Source organism: Epinephelus fuscoguttatus, linkage group LG15, assembly GCF_011397635.1.
Source record: "Epinephelus fuscoguttatus linkage group LG15, E.fuscoguttatus.final_Chr_v1".
Taxonomy (NCBI): domain Eukaryota; kingdom Metazoa; phylum Chordata; class Actinopteri; order Perciformes; family Serranidae; genus Epinephelus; species Epinephelus fuscoguttatus.
In genome coordinates this window covers 42,410,828-42,431,800 of record NC_064766.1, presented here as the reverse complement: position 1 = coordinate 42,431,800, position 20,973 = coordinate 42,410,828, and the positions used below count along the sequence as shown (strand labels likewise).

The 20,973-nt window shown below is 45.6% G+C and overlaps 1 protein-coding gene across 3 annotated transcripts; it reads left to right on the top strand.

Annotated features, from left to right (window-relative positions):
• Positions 1-5,874: 5,874 nt before the first annotated feature.
• On the top strand, positions 5,875-18,322 carry LOC125902730 (zinc finger protein 664-like). Of its 3 annotated transcripts, XM_049599300.1 has the most exons (4): positions 5,875-6,310; positions 6,433-6,579; positions 11,262-11,400; positions 14,905-18,322. In XM_049599300.1, exons 1-4 carry the CDS (start codon positions 6,185-6,187, stop codon positions 16,242-16,244), a joined length of 1,752 nt encoding a protein of 583 aa, XP_049455257.1. In that variant the 5' UTR covers positions 5,875-6,184; the 3' UTR covers positions 16,245-18,322. The 3 variants fall into 3 exon arrangements, with proteins under 3 accessions (XP_049455257.1, XP_049455259.1, XP_049455258.1); XM_049599302.1 differs by lacking the exon at positions 6,433-6,579 and having other exon boundaries at positions 5,875-5,983; XM_049599301.1 differs by lacking the exon at positions 6,433-6,579.
• Positions 18,323-20,973: the final 2,651 nt, after the last annotated feature.

Genomic DNA, 20,973 nt, shown 5'->3' with positions numbered 1-20,973 from the left:
TCTCAGGGTTAACATACTCAGAGTTTCCCTCATCTCAGGGTTAACTTACTCAGAGTTTCCCTCATCTCAGGGTTAACTTACTCAGAGTTTCCCTCATCTCAGGGTTAACACGCTCAGAGTGTCCCTCATCTCAGGGTTAACATACTCAGAGTTTCCCTCATCTCAGGGTTAACTTACTCAGAGTTTCCCTCATCTCAGGGTTAACTTACTCAGAGTTTCCCTCATCTCAGGGTTAACACGCTCAGAGTTTCCCTCATCTCAGGGTTAACACGCTCAGAGTGTCCCTCATCTCAGGGTTAACACACTCAGAGTGTCCCTCATCTCAGGGTTAACTTACTCAGAGTTTCCCTCATCTCAGGGTTAACACGCTCAGAGTTTCCCTCATCTCAGGGTTAACACACTCAGAGTGTCCCTCATCTCAGGGTTAACTTACTCAGAGTTTCCCTCATCTCAGGGTTAACACACTCAGAGTTTCCCTCATCTCAGGGTTAACACGCTCAGAGTTTCCCTCATCTCAGGGTTAACACACTCAGAGTTTCCCTCATCTCAGGGTTAACATACTCAGAGTGTCCCTCATCTCAGGGTTAACACGCTCAGAGTGTCCCTCATCTCAGGGTTAACACACTCAGAGTGTCCCTCATCTCAGGGTTAACTTACTCAGAGTTTCCCTCATCTCAGGGTTAACACACTCAGAGTTTCCCTCATCTCAGGGTTAACACGCTCAGAGTGTCCCTCATCTCAGGGTTAACACGCTCAGAGTGTCCCTCATCTCAGGGTTAACTTACTCAGAGTTTCCCTCATCTCAGGGTTAACTTACTCAGAGTGTCCCTCATCTCAGGGTTAACACACTCAGAGTGTCCCTCATCTCAGGGTTAACTTACTCAGAGTGTCCCTCATCTCAGGGTTAACACGCTCAGAGTTTCCCTCATCTCAGGGTTAACTTACTCAGAGTTTCCCTCATCTCAGGGTTAACACACTCAGAGTTTCCCTCATCTCAGGGTTAACACGCTCAGAGTGTCCCTCATCTCAGGGTTAACTTACTCAGAGTGTCCCTCATCTCAGGGTTAACACGCTCAGAGTTTCCCTCATCTCAGGGTTAACTTACTCAGAGTGTCCCTCATCTCAGGGTTAACACGCTCAGAGTTTCCCTCATCTCAGGGTTAACTTACTCAGAGTGTCCCTCATCTCAGGGTTAACAAGCACAGAGTTTCCTCATCTCAGGGTTAACTTACTCAGAGTGTCCCTCATCTCAGGGTTAACACACTCAGAGTGTCCCTCATCTCAGGGTTAACTTACTCAGAGTGTCCCTCATCTCAGGGTTAACATACTCAGAGTGTCCCTCATCTCAGGGTTAACACACTCAGAGTGTCCCTCATCTCAGGGTTAACTTACTCAGAGTGTCCCTCATCTCAGGGTTAACACGCTCAGAGTTTCCCTCATCTCAGGGTTAACACGCTCAGAGTGTCCCTCATCTCAGGGTTAACTTACTCAGAGTGTCCCTCATCTCAGGGTTAACTTACTCAGAGTGTCCCTCATCTCAGGGTTAACTTACTCAGAGTGTCCCTCATCTCAGGGTTAACACGCTCAGAGTTTCCCTCATCTCAGGGTTAACACACTCAGAGTGTCCCTCATCTCAGGGTTAACAAACTCAGAGTGTCCCTCATCTCAGGGTTAACACGCTCAGAGTGTCCCTCATCTCAGGGTTAACACGCTCAGAGTTTCCCTCATCTCAGGGTTAACTTACTCAGAGTGTCCCTCATCTCAGGGTTAACACGCTCAGAGTTTCCCTCATCTCAGGGTTAACACGCTCAGAGTGTCCCTCATCTCAGGGTTAACACGCTCAGAGTGTCCCTCATCTCAGGGTTAACTTACTCAGAGTGTCCCTCATCTCAGGGTTAACATACTCAGAGTGTCCCTCATCTCAGGGTTAACTTACTCAGAGTTTCCCTCATCTCAGGGTTAACTTACTCAGAGTGTCCCTCATCTCAGGGTTAAAACACTCAGAGTGTCCCTCATCTCAGGGTTAACACGCTCAGAGTGTCCCTCATCTCAGGGTTAACTTACTCAGAGTGTCCCTCATCTCAGGGTTAACACACTCAGAGTGTCCCTCATCTCAGGGTTAACTTACTCAGAGTTTCCCTCATCTCAGGGTTAACACGCTCAGAGTGTCCCTCATCTCAGGGTTAACACGCTCAGAGTTTCCCTCATCTCAGGGTTAACTTACTCAGAGTGTCACTCATCTCAGGGTTAACTTACTCAGAGTTTCCCTCATCTCAGGGTTAACACGCTCAGAGTGTCCCTCATCTCAGGGTTAACACGCTCAGAGTTTCCCTCATCTCAGGGTTAACACACTCAGAGTTTCCCTCATCTCAGGGTTAACTTACTCAGAGTTTCCCTCATCTCAGGGTTAACTTACTCAGAGTGTCCCTCATCTCAGGGTTAACTTACTCAGAGTGTCCCTCATCTCAGGGTTAACACGCTCAGAGTGTCCCTCATCTCAGGGTTAACACGCTCAGAGTGTCCCTCATCTCAGGGTTAACTTACTCAGAGTTTCCCTCATCTCAGGGTTAACACGCTCAGAGTTTCCCTCATCTCAGGGTTAACTTACTCAGAGTGTCCCTCATCTCAGGGTTAATTTACTCAGAGTGTCCCTCATCTCAGGGTTAACACGCTCAGAGTTTCCCTCATCTCAGGGTTAACACACTCAGAGTGTCCCTCATCTCAGGGTTAACACGCTCAGAGTTTCCCTCATCTCAGGGTTAACACGCTCAGAGTGTCCCTCATCTCAGGGTTAACTTACTCAGAGTTTCCCTCATCACACTCAGAGTGTCCCTCATCTCAGGGTGAACTTACTCAGAGTTTCACTCATCTCAGGGTTAACACACTCAGAGTGTCCCTCATCTCAGGGTTAACTTACTCAGAGTTTCCCTCATCTCAGGGTTAACACACTCAGAGTTTCCCTCATCTCAGGGTTAACACACTCAGAGTGTCCCTCATCTCAGGGTTAACACACTCAGAGTGTCCCTCATCTCAGGGTTAACACACTCAGAGTGTCCCTCATCTCAGGGTTAACACACTCAGAGTGTCCCTCATCTCAGGGTTAACACACTCAGAGTGTCCCTCATCTCAGGGTTAACACACTCAGAGTGTCCCTCATCTCAGGGTTAACATACTCAGAGTGTCCCTCATCTCAGGGTTAACACACTCAGAGTTTCCCTCATCTCAGGGTTAACACGCTCAGAGTTTCCCTCATCTCAGGGTTAACACGCTCAGAGTTTCCCTCATCTCAGGGTTAACTTACTCAGAGTGTCCCTCATCTCAGGGTTAACACGCTCAGAGTTTCCCTCATCTCAGGGTTAACACGCTCAGAGTTTCCCTCATCTCAGGGTTAACACACTCAGAGTTTCCCTCATCTCAGGGTTAACACGCTCAGAGTGTCCCTCATCTCAGGGTTAACATACTCAGAGTGTCCCTCATCTCAGGGTTAACACGCTCAGAGTTTCCCTCATCTCAGGGTTAACACGCTCAGAGTGTCCCTCATCTCAGGGTTAACACGCTCAGAGTGTCCCTCATCTCAGGGTTAACACGCTCAGAGTTTCCCTCATCTCAGGGTTAACACGCTCAGAGTGTCCCTCATCTCAGGGTTAACACGCTCAGAGTGTCCCTCATCTCAGGGTTAACACGCTCAGAGTTTCCCTCATCTCAGGGTTAACACGCTCAGAGTTTCCCTCATCTCAGGGTTAACACGCTCAGAGTGTCCCTCATCTCAGGGTTAACACGCTCAGAGTGTCCCTCATCTCAGGGTTAACACGCTCAGAGTGTCCCTCATCTCAGGGTTAACACGCTCAGAGTTTCCCTCATCTCAGGGTTAACTTACTCAGAGTGTCCCTCATCTCAGGGTTAACACACTCAGAGTGTTCATCTTTGTGTCCCTCATCTCAGGGTTAACACACTCAGGTTTCCCTCATCTAGGGTTAACTTACTCCAGAGTTTCCCTCATCTCAGGGTTAAGAGTGTCCCTCATCTCAGGTGACACACTCAGAGTGTCCCTCATCTCAGGGTTAACACGCTCAGAGTGTCCCTCATCTCAGGGTTAACACACTCAGAGTGTCCCTCATCTCAGGGTTAACACGCTCAGAGTGTCCCTCATCTCAGGGTTAACACGCTCAGAGTTTCCCTCATCTCAGGGTTAACTTACTCAGAGTTTCCCTCATCTCAGGGTTAACACGCTCAGAGTGTCCCTCATCTCAGGGTTAACACACTCAGAGTGTCCCTCATCTCAGGGTTAACACACTCAGAGTGTCCCTCATCTCAGGGTTAACACACTCAGAGTTTCCCTCATCTCAGGGTTAACTTACTCAGAGTTTCCCTCATCTCAGGGTTAACACACTTAGAGTGTCCCTCATCTCAGGGTTAACACACTCAGAGTGTCCCTCATCTCAGGGTTAACTTACTCAAAGTTTTCACTCTCTGTTAACCCCCAGGTCGGGGTGGAGAAACCTCTGAGGCACAACTTTACATGAAGAAGGCAACGCATTCTTTAACTTTCTCCTGAAACCTGGCACCTCTTCTTGTCACCTGGAGGGCCGGGTCTGGCCCGCGGGCCGTATGTTTGACACCCCCGGTTACATTGTTTGAATATTTATCTTTCTGAATATTTATTTTTATAGTTGTGTCAGTGTTGGGTCAGTGGACGCTAACACGGATCCAAATAAAGAAAAATAAGATTAATATTGTTGTTATTATTTGTTCCATTTGTTAATTACTCTTTATTAAAATAATGCACATGAAATATTCTCATTCAGGGACGGTTCTTTATTTATCAGTGGAGGGGGTGAAGCTACAGGTATTTTTTTCTTGACCCTGACAGGCTGAATGAAATGTCACTATTTTAAATTCACAGCTGACACATGTCGAGCACCTGGAAACCCACGCTGACACCTTCACCTCCTGACTGTGAGCACCTGGAGGAAACTGACACAGGGAGAACATGGGAGCACCTGGACTCTGACAGAACATGTCAGAGCACCTGGAGGAAACCCACGCTGACACTGGGAGAACATGTGGGAGCACCTGGAGGAAACCCACGCTGACACAGGGAGAACATGTCAGAGCACCTGGAGGAAACCCACGCTGACACGGGGAGAACATGTCAGAGCACCTGGAGGAAACCCACGCTGACACAGGGAGAACATGTCGGAGCACCTGGAGGAAACCCACACTGACACAGGGAGAACATATCAGAGCACCTGGAGGAAACCCACGCTGACACAGGGAGAACATGTGGGAGCACCTGGAGGAAACCCACACTGACACAGGGAGAACATGTCAGAGCACCTGGAGGAAACCCACGCTGACACGGGGAGAACATGTCAGAGCACCTGGAGGAAACCCACGCTGACACAGGGAGAACATGTCAGAGCACCTGGAGGAAACCCACGCTGACACAGGGAGAACATGTCAGAGCACCTGGAGGAAACCCACGCTGACACAGGGAGAACATGTCAGAGCACCTGGAGGAAACCCACGCTGACACAGGGAGAACATGCAAACTCCGCACAGAAGGGCTCCCACAGTTATGTTGTTTTTTTAATGATGGAAGCGTCGTCACACATGTGTCCAAGGGTTGTCGGAGAGCTGACAATTCAACAAAAAATAATATTTTTATTTTTGGCTGTGATAAACGGTGTCATGGTGTACTTTAATTACTTTTCCAAAGCCTCCACTGATTTCTTTTTACTAATTCCATGATTTTTCCAGGCCTGGAAAACGTGATTATGAAGTTCCGTGACTTTCTCCAGTTTTCCATGACTCCAGTCAGCAGTTGGGGGGGGTTGAACTTTTCCCCGGAAGTCGCCAGCTGCTGCTGCAGGAGGAGGAGAAGAAGAAGAAGTTGGCGCTGTTAGCTCAACACTGAACTTTACAAACGGAGCCGTCGTTGAGCAGTTGGACCGGAGGGATGGACATCGACACGGCTTCACCGGTAAACACACCGACCGACCCCCCGTCCTAACGCCAACCGGAGAGTCTCACAGCGAAGCTGTTAGTGGAGCTAAGCTAACGGTGCTAGCCTCCAGACCTGAGGGGAGCGACCTGCCCCACCAGACTCCATTCAGAAAACACAGCATTTAAGGACCGGCGGCCAGTTCTCTAGCGGTGCACACTAACGATACCGGACACAAAGATGATAGAACACGTTATTACGGTGTCGCCGTTAATTCGGCCTCAACCCAACAGAACTCCGCTCCAGTTAAACGTTAATGATCCGGTAAAGTTTGGTGCTGCAACAAGACACAGTGAGGACAAACAGGTGAGGCAGCGTTAAGTTTGAATCAATGTGGTGTTAGCCGAATGAAAGAGTCACGTGCATTCATCTGACTTCACCCAAATTTATTGACCTGTCTGTCTGCGTGTGTCTGTCACTGAGGGCAGAAAATACAATGGTCGGATTCTGAATGGAGTTTGGTTCAGGTCCTGTCTGCTGTGGGTCTGCTTGATGTCCGCTGCTGTAGAGGCCTGAACCCAGTGTTTCAGACACCAGGATTAACATCTAATACTGCAGGATCAATACTAACACTGGTACTGCACACTAACACTGGTACTGCACACTGATACTAACACTGGTACTGCACACTGATACTGGTACTGCACACTGATACTAACACTGGTACTGCACACTGATACTGGTACTGCACACTGATACTAACACTGGTACTGCACACTGATACTGGTACTGCACACTGATACTGGTACTGCACACTGATACTAACACTGGTACTGCACACTGATACTAACACTGGTACTGCACACTGATACTGGTACTGCACACTGATACTAACACTGGTACTGCACACCGATACTAACACTAGTACTGCACACTAACACTGGTACTGCACACTAATACTAACACTAGTACTGCACACTAATACTGGTACTGCACACTAATACTGGTACTGCACACTGGTACTGCACACTAACACTGGTACTGCACACTGGTACTGCACACTAACACTGGTACTGCACACTGATACTAACACTGGTACTGCACACTAACACTGGTACTGCACACTGGTACTGCACACTAACACTGGTACTGCACACTGGTACTGCACACTAACACTGGTACTGCACACCGATACTAACACTAGTACTGCACACTAACACTGGTACTGCACACTAATACTAACACTAGTACTGCACACTAATACTGGTACTGCACACTAATACTGGTACTGCACACTGGTACTGCACACTAACACTGGTACTGCACATTAATACTAACACTAGTACTGCACACTAATACTGGTACTGCACACTAATACTGGTACTGCACACTGGTACTGCACACTGATACTAACACTAGTACTGCACACTAACACTGGTACTGCACACTAATACTAACACTAGTACTGCACACTAATACTAACACTAGTACTGCACACTAACACTCGTACTGCACACTGATACTAACACTAGTACTGCACACTAACACTAGTACTGCACACTAATACTAACACTAGTACTGCACATTAATACTAACACTAGTACTGCACACTAACACTGGTACTGCACACTGATACTAACACTGGTACTGCACACTAACACTGGTACTGCACACTAATACTAACACTAGTACTGCACATTAATACTAACACTAGTACTGCACACTAACACTGGTACTGCACACTGATACTAACACTAGTACTGCACACTAATACTAACACTAGTACTGCACACTAACACTCGTACTGCACACTGATACTAACACTAGTACTGCACACTAACACTAGTACTGCACACTAATACTAACACTAGTACTGCACATTAATACTAACACTAGTACTGCACACTAACACTGGTACTGCACACTGATACTAACACTGGTACTGCACACTAACACTGGTACTGCACACTAATACTAACACTAGTACTGCACATTAATACTAACACTAGTACTGCACACTAACACTGGTACTGCACACTGATACTAACACTGGTACTGCACACTAACACTGGTACTGCACACTGATACTAACACTGGTACTGCACACTAACACTGGTACTGCACACTAATACTAACACTAGTACTGCACATTAATACTAACACTAGTACTGCACACTAACACTGGTACTGCACACTAATACTAACACTAGTACTGCACATTAATACTAACACTAGTACTGCACACTAATACTAACACTAGTACTGCACACTAATACTAACACTAGTACTGCACATTAATACTAACACTAGTACTGCACACTAACACTGGTACTGCACACTGATACTAACACTGGTACTGCACACTAACACTGGTACTGCACACTGATACTAACACTGGTACTGCACACTAACACTGGTACTGCACACTAATACTAACACTAGTACTGCACATTAATACTAACACTAGTACTGCACACTAACACTGGTACTGCACACTAATACTAACACTAGTACTGCACATTAATACTAACACTAGTACTGCACACTAATACTGGTACTGCACACTAATACTGGTACTGCACACTAATACTGGTACTGCACACTAACACTGGTACTGCACACTAATACTAACACTAGTACTGCACACTAACACTGGTACTGCACATTAATACTAACACTAGTACTGCACATTAATACTAACACTGGTACTGCACACTAATACTAACACTAGTATTGCACATTAATACTAACACTAGTACTGCACACTAATACTGGTACTGCACACTAACACTGGTACTGCACACTAATACTGGTACTGCACACTGATACTAACACTGGTACTGCACACTAACACTGGTACTGCACACTAATACTAACACTAGTACTGCACACTAACACTGGTACTGCACACTAATACTAACACTAGTACTGCACATTAATACTAACACTAGTACTGCACACTAATACTGGTACTGCACACTAATACTGGTACTGCACACTGATACTAACACTGGTACTGCACACTAATACTGGTACTGCACACTGATACTAACACTGGTACTGCACACTAATACTGGTACTGCACACTAATACTGGTACTGCACACTAATACTGGTACTGCACACTGATACTAACACTGGTACTGCACACTAACACTGGTACTGCACACTAATACTAACACTAGTACTGCACATTAATACTAACACTAGTACTGCACACTAACACTGGTACTGCACACTAATACTAACACTAGTACTGCACACTAATACTAACACTGGTACTGCACATTAATACTGGTACTGCACACTAACACTGGTACTGCACATTAATACTAACACTAGTACTGCACACTAACACTGGTACTGCACATTAATACTGACACTAGTACTGCACACTAACACTGGTACTGCACATTAATACTGACACTAGTACTGCACACTAACACTGGTACTGCACATTAATACTGACACTAGTACTGCACACTGATACTGGTACTGCACACTAACACTGGTACTGCACATTAATACTGACACTAGTACTGCACACTAACACTAGTACTGCACATTAATACTGACACTAGTACTGCACACTAACACTGGTACTGCACATTAATACTAACACTAGTACTGCACACTAACACTGGTACTGCACATTAATACTGACACTAGTACTGCACACTAACACTGGTACTGCACATTAATACTGACACTAGTACTGCACACTAACACTGGTACTGCACATTAATACTGACACTAGTACTGCACACTGATACTGGTACTGCACATTAATACTGACACTAGTACTGCACACTAACACTGGTACTGCACACTAACACTGGTACTGCACATTAATACTGACACTAGTACTGCACACTAACACTAGTACTGCACATTAATACTGACACTAGTACTGCACACTAACACTGGTACTGCACATTAATACTGACACTAGTACTGCACACTAACACTGGTACTGCACATTAATACTGACACTAGTACTGCACACTAACACTAGTACTGCACATTAATACTGACACTAGTACTGCACACTAACACTAGTACTGCACATTAATACTGACACTAGTACTGCACACTAACACTGGTACTGCACATTAATACTGACACTAGTACTGCACACTGATACTGGTACTGCACACCGATACTAACACTAGTACTGCACACTAACACTGGTACTGCACATTAATACTAACACTAGTACTGCACACTAACACTGGTACTGCACATTAATACTAACACTAGTACTGCACATTAATACTAACACTGGTACTGCACACTAACACTGGTACTGCACATTAATACTGACACTAGTACTGCACACTGATACTGGTACTGCACATTAATACTGACACTAGTACTGCACACTGATACTGGTACTGCACATTAATACTGACACTAGTACTGCACACTGATACTGGTACTGCACATTAATACTGACACTAGTACTGCACACTGATACTGGTACTGCACATTAATACTGACACTAGTACTGCACACTGACACTGGTACTGCACATTAATACTGACACTAGTACTGCACACTAACACTGGTACTGCACATTAATACTGACACTAGTACTGCACACTGATACTGGTACTGCACATTAATTACGAGTTCAGGTTTATTTAAATGAAGTCTGTTTCATGATGGTAGAGATCGGGTTTGGTGAAAGAGATTTCGGGGCTGTTTCTGGTCAAAAAAGGATTTTCCTGTTTAACACAAAGCTGTGTTTCTTTAGAGATCCTTTCCGTTGTCAGGGTTCCCACAGTCATGGAAAATCTGGAAAAGTCATTGAATTTTTACAGCCTCATTTCTCAGGCCTGGAAAAGTCCTGGAAATTTTGTTTTGTGTAGTAAAATGTATTGTTACAATAATCTGTGGACAACGTTCAGTGTACCATCAGATAACAGTGAATTTACTTTCTGTAATCTGTAGCTGTTGGCTTATCGGAGTTCTGACGTGATTCATTTCGTCTCTGCGTTCGTGTCCACGTCTGTCCGTCTGCTGGACTTGTGTTTGACTCTTGTAAAGGACAGTGTGCTGAATTTAGACGGTTCTGTTTGTGTTGTATGTTGTGAATCATCATGGAAACATTATTATGGGTCCTTGAAAGTCATGGAAATGTTTTTAATGTTGACATAATGCGTGGGAACCCTGCAGAGCGTTGTCAGACACAAACACCATGAGCCCGTCAGCCGTCACGCTCATCAGTCACTCAGAGTCCACGTTACAAAGTTATTCTTTAATGTCACGTTTGTGTCGCTGACTCTGGATCAGACTGATCAAAGGTGTGATTTCAGGATGCAGCCAAAGACGTTCGGATCAAAATGGAACCAGACGGTGATGTGGAGATCCAGTCGTATCCCGTCCTCATGAAGCTTTGCGTCAAACTGACCGACTGCAGGCTGTGGCTACAGGGGCGGGACTTCCTGTCTCTTGGTAAGAATCAGTCGATAAAATCCAGGGCTGTCCCAAATAATTATTTTTCTAGCGATTAATCTAGCAATTATTTTTTCGATTAATCGACTAATCTAACGACTATTTTTTTTTTGAATTAGTTTTTAAATCATTTGAATACCAAAACATTTCTTATTAACATTAACATTTATTGACACTTAAACACTTAAACACTGCCTTGCAGAGCATTAGTATTCAAGAAAATCATCTTTTATGTGAAATAAAATTCAAGTTGTAGTGCAGAGTAACACAATCTGAGGTCAGATATTATTTTATCCAAAAAAATAAATTAAATATTCAAGTCACTCGGGGGGAACACAAAAATCAATCAATTTTATTTATAAAGCCCAATATCACAAATCACAATTTGCCTCACAGGGCTTTACAGCATACGACATCCCTCTGTCCTTATGACCCTCACAGCTGATCAGGAAAAACTCCCCAAAAAACCCTTTAACGGGGAAAAAACGGTAGAAACCTCAGGAAGAGCAACTGAGGAGGGATCCCTCTTCCAGGACGGACAGACGTGCAATAGATGTTGTACAGAACAGATCAGCATGATAAAAAATAAAAATGAAAAATCTCACTTAAGAGTGGGCATTCTTTTTTTCTTTTAGAACAAACAGTAGTAACATTCAAACACAAGCTCAGAACGCCGGTCCCCCTCGCTTTCTCTTTTCTGGCAGCTTTCCTCTTATCTTAAGCCAAAAAGTACAACTTAACTATATAATGAAAACAACAATCTTCTAGTGTGAAGTAATACACTTTAGACCCTCTCTCCCTTTTGCCCTTTTCCTCCTCTCTTTTCTCTATCTCTTAGAAGGATGATGTGTATGTAAGTCCTCTGTGTGTGTGTGTGTGTGTGTGTGTGTGTGTGTGTGTGTGTGTGTGTGTGTGTTTCAAGACACAGTTAGGCATTCGTGTGGAGGAATGTCAACATATCCACATGGTCAGCAGTCAGGCTGGCCCCTTTCTTGGTCACTATGTTTCCTGCAGCTGAAGAAAGCCTTTCAGATGGCGTTGATGTAGCAGGTAGAGCCAAATAAGACTTGGCTAGAATAAAGAGGGTGGGGAACCTACCCTCATTTTCCCTCCACCACTGAAGGGGGTCGTTCTCCCTCGGCATACAGTTCTCCCCAAAATAAAGAAGTACCTCGTTCCTCACTTTTTCACCATCACCATCATCATCCTGGCTCATGTCATCGCCACTGTTTCTTTCCTTTGCTTGTGTGTGTGCGTCCATGGGGGGGCGTTCAGATGTAGCCTCTTTTGTGCGCACAAGCCCATTACTTTCAATGTAGACATGCGTCGTGTGTGCTTACAACCCAAAGCAACACCATAGCGGTGTGCATTCGGTGCTACGTGCTTGTTTTTTTGTCCGGTGCACAGCTCCACAGACCTGCTTCTCCCTGCGGTGTTGTGTCAGATCCTGGTTCCCCCTCGGGCTGTGTCTCTCCTACTGTTTCCCACGGAGCTCTGCCCCGTTTGAAAGGTGAAGGAAGCCCGTATGTAGAAAGACGTTGCTTCTGAGAATGTGTATTATAGAAGAGAAACACACATTTCAGGGCCGCTGACTTGTATCATCAGAACAGACATGTCCTGTGAGGGGGGACAATACCTGACAGTAATATTCTCAGCTGTCAGGATGTGCCTGCTGTAAAGGGTAAATATAATCATAGGAGACTAAAAATCACAGGACATGTCTGTTCTGATGATACAAGTCAGCAGTGTAAATCTCTAGCATGTGGGGGCCTCCTTTCATATTTAATAGAGGGGGGACCGTATCTAAAAGTACAGCTGTCAAGATGCCCCCCGCCACAGGCCTTTGCCACCTTGATCTCGAACAAACCCAGGGAAAACCCTGGTCCACTGGTGAGTGTGATTTTGGATGTGACATGTTTTAGCTTAGTTTTCATGGTGTCCGTTGAAGTCACACATTTCTTCTCCATCAAATCTGTAAAGGGAGCCTAGAGTGAAATGTGTTGACCATTTCACGGAAACCTACTCCTTCCACAATCGCAAGGGGCCTCATGTCTTTGACAGTCATGGCTCCTAAAAAGGTGACAAACCCCAAACACAAGGGTTAATGAACTTACTCTTAAAACTTATGGTTTAGTTTGTTAATGTACAGTCCACATCATTGCATGTGCTGGTATGCCAGTCATTTGTCAGTCATGTAATCAGAACATAGGCTACTGGACCTCAACTTCAGAAAGGATTGCTATTGATTAGATAGTAATCAATAGCAGATCAAGTTAATTGTATTTGGTTTTATTTCCTGTATAGCTCCAGATCACAACAGAAGTCATGTAAGGTTACCTTTCCTATAGAACAGGTCTATACCTGTCCTTTTATTAAACTAACTAAAGAGATGTTATTTATCTTATTCACATGACTGCATGTCATTTCTGTCTCTACATGGTCACGCCTTTACAACTCTCCTCTGCTCTATGTGTCATGCACACACGCACACACACACACAGGCGGCTTGGGCCGCATTTTCCTAACCGAACCCGACACGAGTTCGAGACAATTATAACCAATCCCGGCCCAAACCTGTAGCACAACACAGCACACACACTCACAGAAACATACCCGGATGATAAACCGCAGATTTAAACTAGCCTACGTTAGTGAGCGTAGGGTACATAAGTAGGCTAACAAAGCAACAGTCAGATGTTACAGTGGACTTAAACTTAGACTAAAACACACACCCAACATGGGAAAGGGAAAAACTTGACAGAACTTACGGTGTTTTGCCATCTTGATTCACAGCTCCAGGGTGTCATCTTTTTAGTTGCTCACTCATCACCGACGTGCTTATATGGTACGACAGCTGCGTTTTACACAATCGCCAAACCTTGGTATCTGCTCTGCTGAATGTGAAGTGTTCCCAAACTTTTGAAGAGCATGTACGACATGATTTTTTAGTTTGTTGAAGCCCTGAGGAGTCGATACCAGCACTGCTGCTGCACACCGCCATTTTTTTGTTTGAACCGATGCGTCCACGCAAATAATTTGCGTCGACATATTAGCGTAGTTGATGACGTCGACGCATCGCCCCAGCCCTATTAAAATCTGTTGTGATATAAACTCATCAGGAGAATAAATGAATTCTAAAGATTTGGGTCAAGAACAAAAACAGTTTTATGGTTTATTTAGACTTTTATATTAAAGCAGATTTTCAGTGCAGAGCTGCAGAATATGTCACTTATTTATCGTCACCGTGAACTTGACCTGTGCCATGAACGCATCATGAAACTCAGATTTATTGAGTTAGTTTAAAGAGAGTTTGAGGGGTAAAATGTACGTAACAGAATGTTGGAAATAATTTCATTTGATTTTTTAAAATTTTCAGTTGTATTTTAGCACTTTATCTGTTTATTTATCACAAGTATCATCACATCATGGTGCCGCCATGTTTTACTGTGTCCATCTGTGAGTAACTTGTTAAAGAAGTTGACCTCTGACCTCTCCTTCCCGCAGACGACCACCCTCAGCTGTGTCCCCAGAGGCCGAGGCAGCACCGGCCGACCAACACGGGCAGGAAGATGGTGTACTGCTGCGACTGTAACAAAGGCTTTTACAAACAGTCCCACCTGGAGGCTCACCGCAGGACCCACCGAGGACAGAAACCCAACGAGTGCTGGCAGTGCGGGAAGACCTACCCGACCCTTATGAGCCTCGTCGTCCACCAGCAGATCCACGACCGCAAGGAGCCCTACCGCTGCTCCTACTGCGACAAGACCTTCGCCCTGAAGAGGGACTGGAAGACCCACCACCGGACGCACTCCGGCACCAAACCCTTCAAGTGCTGGTTCTGTGGGGACGGCTTCAGCGAGCAGGGCGAGCTCAATGATCATCTGGAGCAGCACAAGGGGGAGAAGTGCTACCACTGCAAAGTCTGCAACAAGATGTTCGTCTCCTACCAGGGCTTCAACTTCCACCGCAAGTCGCACAAGAACCCGAAGCCGCTGCCTTGCCTCAAGTGCAAGAAGACCTTCAGCAACCCTCAGAGCCTGAAGCTCCATCAGGTGACCCACTCCAACAGGAAGCCGCACAAATGCTCCACCTGCGGCAAAGGCTTCAAGCTGCTGAGTGGCCTGCGCTGCCACCAGCGGACCCACGAGGACCTGAAGGACTACCACTGCACTGAGTGCGGCAAGTGTTTCTCCAGCCTGCAGGGGCTGAAGCTGCACAACCGCACGCACACTGGACTCAAGCCCTACAAGTGCACAGAGTGCGGGAAGAGGTTCACCCAGTCACCACACCTCAAGTCTCACATGGTCACCCACACCGGAGAGCGACCGTTCCTCTGCATCACGTGCGGCAAGAGATTCACCCAGTCGTCCCACCTGAGGTCTCACATCACACTGTTCCACGTGGGCGAGAAGCCATTCACCTGCGACGACTGCGGCAAGAGCTTCACCATCGCTCACTACCTGAAGATGCACCGGCTGAGCCACACCAAGGAGAAGCTGTACCAGTGCTCATACTGCGAGAAGTCCTTCTCCTACCACAACTCCTGGAGGGCCCACGAGAGGATCCACACCGGTGAGCGTCCCTTCACCTGCAGAGACTGCGGTCAAAGCTTCATCACATCGGGCTCGCTGCTGAGCCACCAGAGATCCAAACACACGGGAGAGAAGAGCCACTACTGCATCACCTGCGGAGAGTTCTTCTTCACCAGCTCGCTGCTGCGGGTCCACCAGCTCGACCACACCGGAGAGCGGCCGCATGCCTGCAGCTGCGGCAAGACCTTTAAAACCAAAGGAGTGCTGCGCTACCACCTGAAGAGGTTCATCCACCACCGGCCGGCCCAGTGAACGCCTGCTGCTGCTGCTGCTGCTGCTGCTGCTGCTGCTGCTGCTGGGAGTGTGTACGGAGGGCAGGGACAAAGGGACAGGTGCACGCAGGTGGTCTAACAGGAAGTTAGTTATTGTAGTTTATCGGCAGAGGCACACAGATCATAGAAATGAAGATACTCCAACAGTCGTCTTCATCACTCAGTGAAACACGTGTTGATATCAGTCAGTGAGGCTTCATCTGAGTCAGCGTCCATAAATCAGCTGAGAAATTGGAGAACAAACAGTTATCATGTTTTCTCCAGAGACAGTCGCTCTCTCCACGACTTCACACTGTCTCACACTCATTCAGCCAGTCCCTATCAAGTCTGCACGACCTTGTCATTTTGTCCAATCACCACAACTTCACCACAAATCATTACCACATACCACAGAGTGTTTAAAACAGTCACATCTGGTTTTATTGTAGAGCTGCGTGCAGCTCACTGATCCACTCAGCCCCACTCTGTTTATCATGACGCTGCTGCTCTGGGACAGACTCACTCGCACAGTGACAGGGATAACTGTTAGCGTCACACGGCTAATGCTACCCAGTGTTTATGAAGGGGTTTAATGACAGAGTCGAGGTGTTAGGGCGTCGATGTGAGCAACACTGGAACTCAAACATGCGAGGCCCTTTTCCTGCAGCTCAGAGCAGGTGAATCTGTCACAGTAAGAACACTCATCATTTAAAACACACAACCACATTTAAAGGTCCAGTGTGTCATATTCAGGAGGATATAGTGGTGTCCAGCAGTGAAGAAACTTCTCCTGCTCAGAATTCCTTCAGTGTTGATTGTTCAGGAGCTGAATGATTCTCAGAGGAACAGACTAGGAAACACTCTGAAGGAAGACGTTTCACAGTAAAACATCTGTTTCTCAGATGCTGTCTGGCTCGTCACAGCTGGTCCGCTCCACACAGCACTTGATAATGTCCGCTCAACTTTTTTCTCTTTTAACTTCACATTTAAATAAAATCATAGTTTTTCTGATGCTGCTCATCATGGAGGAGCTGCTAACCACGGTGTCCAACATGAACACATGAATGTCTCTATCTAGAGTCAGTGTTTGGTTTGTCCATTCTGGGCTACTGTAGAATCATGGTGGTGCAACATGGTCGTCTCTGTAGACGAGGACCTGCTCCCTGTGTAGATATAAACATTAGATTAGATTCTATTTAAATCTGACACACTGGAGCTTTAAGTGTCGACTGTAGAACGCTGTACGCAGATTAGTGTTTAACTGTTGGAACTTTCTGACTTTTCAAACTATCAAGTGTCTCAAGCTGTCGAAGGCACAGCGGACTCTCCTTCACCTGACACTGGCGCCACTGTCTGCCTCATCTGTAATGGATTCTATTCTTCCTGTATCACCAGGTCGCCTGTTTCATCCTCACCGACCTGTCTGTCACCTTACAAATTTCACTCTGACGGTTGTAACAAAACAAACTTCGGACCAGCAAAGATTTTTTCAAATATTTGTCTTATTTGACACCAATATGGATTCAAATATTTTTTTTAAAATTCTTATAATGGTAGAAGAAAGTCCTAAAAAATATCACAACATACATCCCAATGTTTTGTAGACAGGTTGCAGTGAGATCAGACGTTTCAGGCTGCAACAATCACAAAACAACCAGTGAAGTCGTTGAGTGACCAAAGAGCTCCGAGTCAGTCAGGTCAGATCACTACCAACGTCACAGCGATTTGTTGCTGCTCAGTTATCAAAGGTTTTTCTCATTGTTGTGGTTCTTTAAGGTCAAAGCTGCTTCTGATGAACTCTGAACATTTTAGTTTTTGTTGTTCAACCTTCCTGTTCTTTTTTTGTTTTTAACAGAAAATGAAATGATGTAAATGATTAAAACGTCTTCTCTGTTTAAAAACCGTTGTTACAAAGAATCAAACACTAAGAAACACTCCGGAGACAAAAGTCCTGACGCACAGATCAACTCAGCGTTTTAGGAATGATGTCTCAAACTGAATCACTGACAGATCGACTCTAAAGGAACAGTCCAACATGTCTGTTCAACTGTCCTGTGCGGGTTGTAGTGCCAACGTAAACCATCAGGCAGGTGAGGACTTTGATGGCGAGGGTGATGGCGACAGCAGGTGATGGCGAGGGCAGGTGATGGCGGCAGGTGATGGCGGGCAGGTGATGGCGAGGGCAGGTGATGTTTGAGGCAGGGTGATGGCAGGGTGATGATGGCTGGCAGGTGATGGCAGCAGGTGATGGCAGGTGATGACGAGGGCAGGTGATGACGAGGGCAGGTGATGACGAGGGCAGGTGATGGCAGCAGGTGATGACAGCAGGTGATGACGAGGGCAGGTGATGACGAGGGCAGGTGATGGCAGCAGGTGATGGCAGCAGGTGATGACGAGGGCAGGTGATGACGAGGGCAGGTGATGACGAGGGCAGGTGATGGCAGCAGGTGATGACAGCAGGTGATGACGAGGGCAGGTGATGGCAGCAGGTGATGACGAGGGCAGGTGATGGCAGCAGGTGATGACAGCAGGTGATGACGAGGGCAGGTGATGGCAGCAGGTGATGACGAGGGCAGGTGATGACGAGGGCAGGTGATGACGAGGGCAGGTGATGGCAGCAGGTGATGACGAGGGCAGGTGATGGCAGCAGGTGATGACGAGGGCAGGTGATGACAGCAGGTGATGATGAGGGCAGGTGATGGCAGCAGGTGATGACAGCAGGTGATGACGAGAGCAGGTGATGACGAGGGCAGGTGATGACGAGGGCAGGTGATGGCAGCAGGTGATGACGAGGGCAGGTGATGACGAGGGCAGGTGATGGCAGCAGGTGATGACGAGGGCAGGTGATAAGGGCAGGTGATGACGAGGGCAGGTGATAACAAGCGCAGGTGATGCCGGCAGGTGATGCCGGCAGGTGTCTCTGTGAATGCCGGCAGGAGTGAACGTAACGTGAAGCTGCAGACTGAAACAAAACAACAGAAACCAGTAAAACGACCAAAGAGTTTTACGAATGTGAACAACTTCCTGTCTGAGGTTTGGCGGACATGGTGTCACAGGTCCAGTTTTTTTGTCCTTATAAGTTTCCGGCGCTGTGACTCAGACACCGACATCATCAGCTCCTCCTCACGTCGTCTCTCTGCTTCACTGATGCTGTGAAGCAAAATCTGTGCACGCGGGCGGCAACCACTTCATCTCCTGACGGCTGTGTTTAAAACGCAGAGAGGCGGTGAGTTACCACAGCAATGTGGCGGCAGCTTCAGGAGTGATGGAATGTAACAGTGCCTGTCATGGATGTTAAAACAAACACGTGTGAAACACTTTGTTACTTCCTGGGTTCAACGTGAACTGAACAAGTTTTTTTTCTTTAATCTCTGTTTGTGTTTTGGTGATGTCATCGTCCAGCTGACCTCGGGTCAGAGGTCAAATGTGTCCCAGTGACCTCACCCTCAGCAAAGGCTGATGGGACAGAATCTGATCACGTCAGACGTACAGGCGTCAGATCTGATCAGCAGTGACACTGAACTCTCGACTGAACGACTCGACTTCCTCCATCCTCCAATTAAAATCAAGTTTAAAAGGCTTCAGCCAATCAGTGACTCCACTGCCAACAGAGACCTGATGCAGGACTTCATGTGTAGATTTGAGACTGACTTGTGACCTGGTGAACAGTGACTCTGTCCTGTATGAACAGAAACACGTTAAACATCCTGTTTCTTCTTCATCATCATCATCATCATCATCACGTTCTTTCTTCTGTTAAACAATAAAAACTGAATATTGAACATGAATCTGTTTCCTTCAGTTTGTTTGATCAGACTGCTGATAGTCATTAGTTTATCAGGGTTATTGATCACAGTCTGATCTGAATCACATCCTGCAGTAACCTTATTTTTAATCTCATTTAATGTTGAGACTTCACATTCACACAATTTCAGGTTTGGATTTTTGCAAGACAATAATTGTTCAGAATATTTTATAAATTCAGGGATCTTGTTTTTCTGGAGTTTGTCTTGGTGATCACAGTGACAGCAGAGGAGATCTATATATCGTTAGGTAAAATTAAAATCAGTAGTTTTAATTCAACAACCCTTTGTTGTTTCTTATTTATGAAACATTGCAGGTTGAACAAAAATATTCCAAATGATACAAATAAAATAAAACACATAAGGAAGTGAATAAGAATATGTAATTGTGTTAATAGATAAATATTAAATAGACTTCCTGTGAAATTTGTCATTAAGATTTTGACGTGTTTTATCAGTGAACTGTTTGCAGGGAATCTTGTCACGAGAAAATAAACACACACTTCAGAGTTCAAGAAAATTAATAATTGTATTTTACCACTAATGCCAAACAGAATCAGAAACACTTTAATAACCCTCACACTGATGTGTTACAGTCGCTCCGATGTAAAGTGTAGAGAATTATAGAGTAGAAATAAGATTATGATTCAGTTTGACTGCAGTATGTAAAATGTTTAAAAAACGTGTAATGTGCTGAGTGTGTAAAGTCCGTTCAAATTATGTGCTACATGTCAGTGTGTAGAACTAGTATGTAGGTTAGAAATATAAAATATGGACATTATGCTCCAGTGCACATAATAAACAGAAATAGTTTTAAAATAAGACATATACAGTGAGTGTATCCTGTAAATATGAATATATTTGTGCAGTAGAAGGATTATAATCCAACTCAGTAACGTTTTTTTAATTAATAAATTATTTAATTAA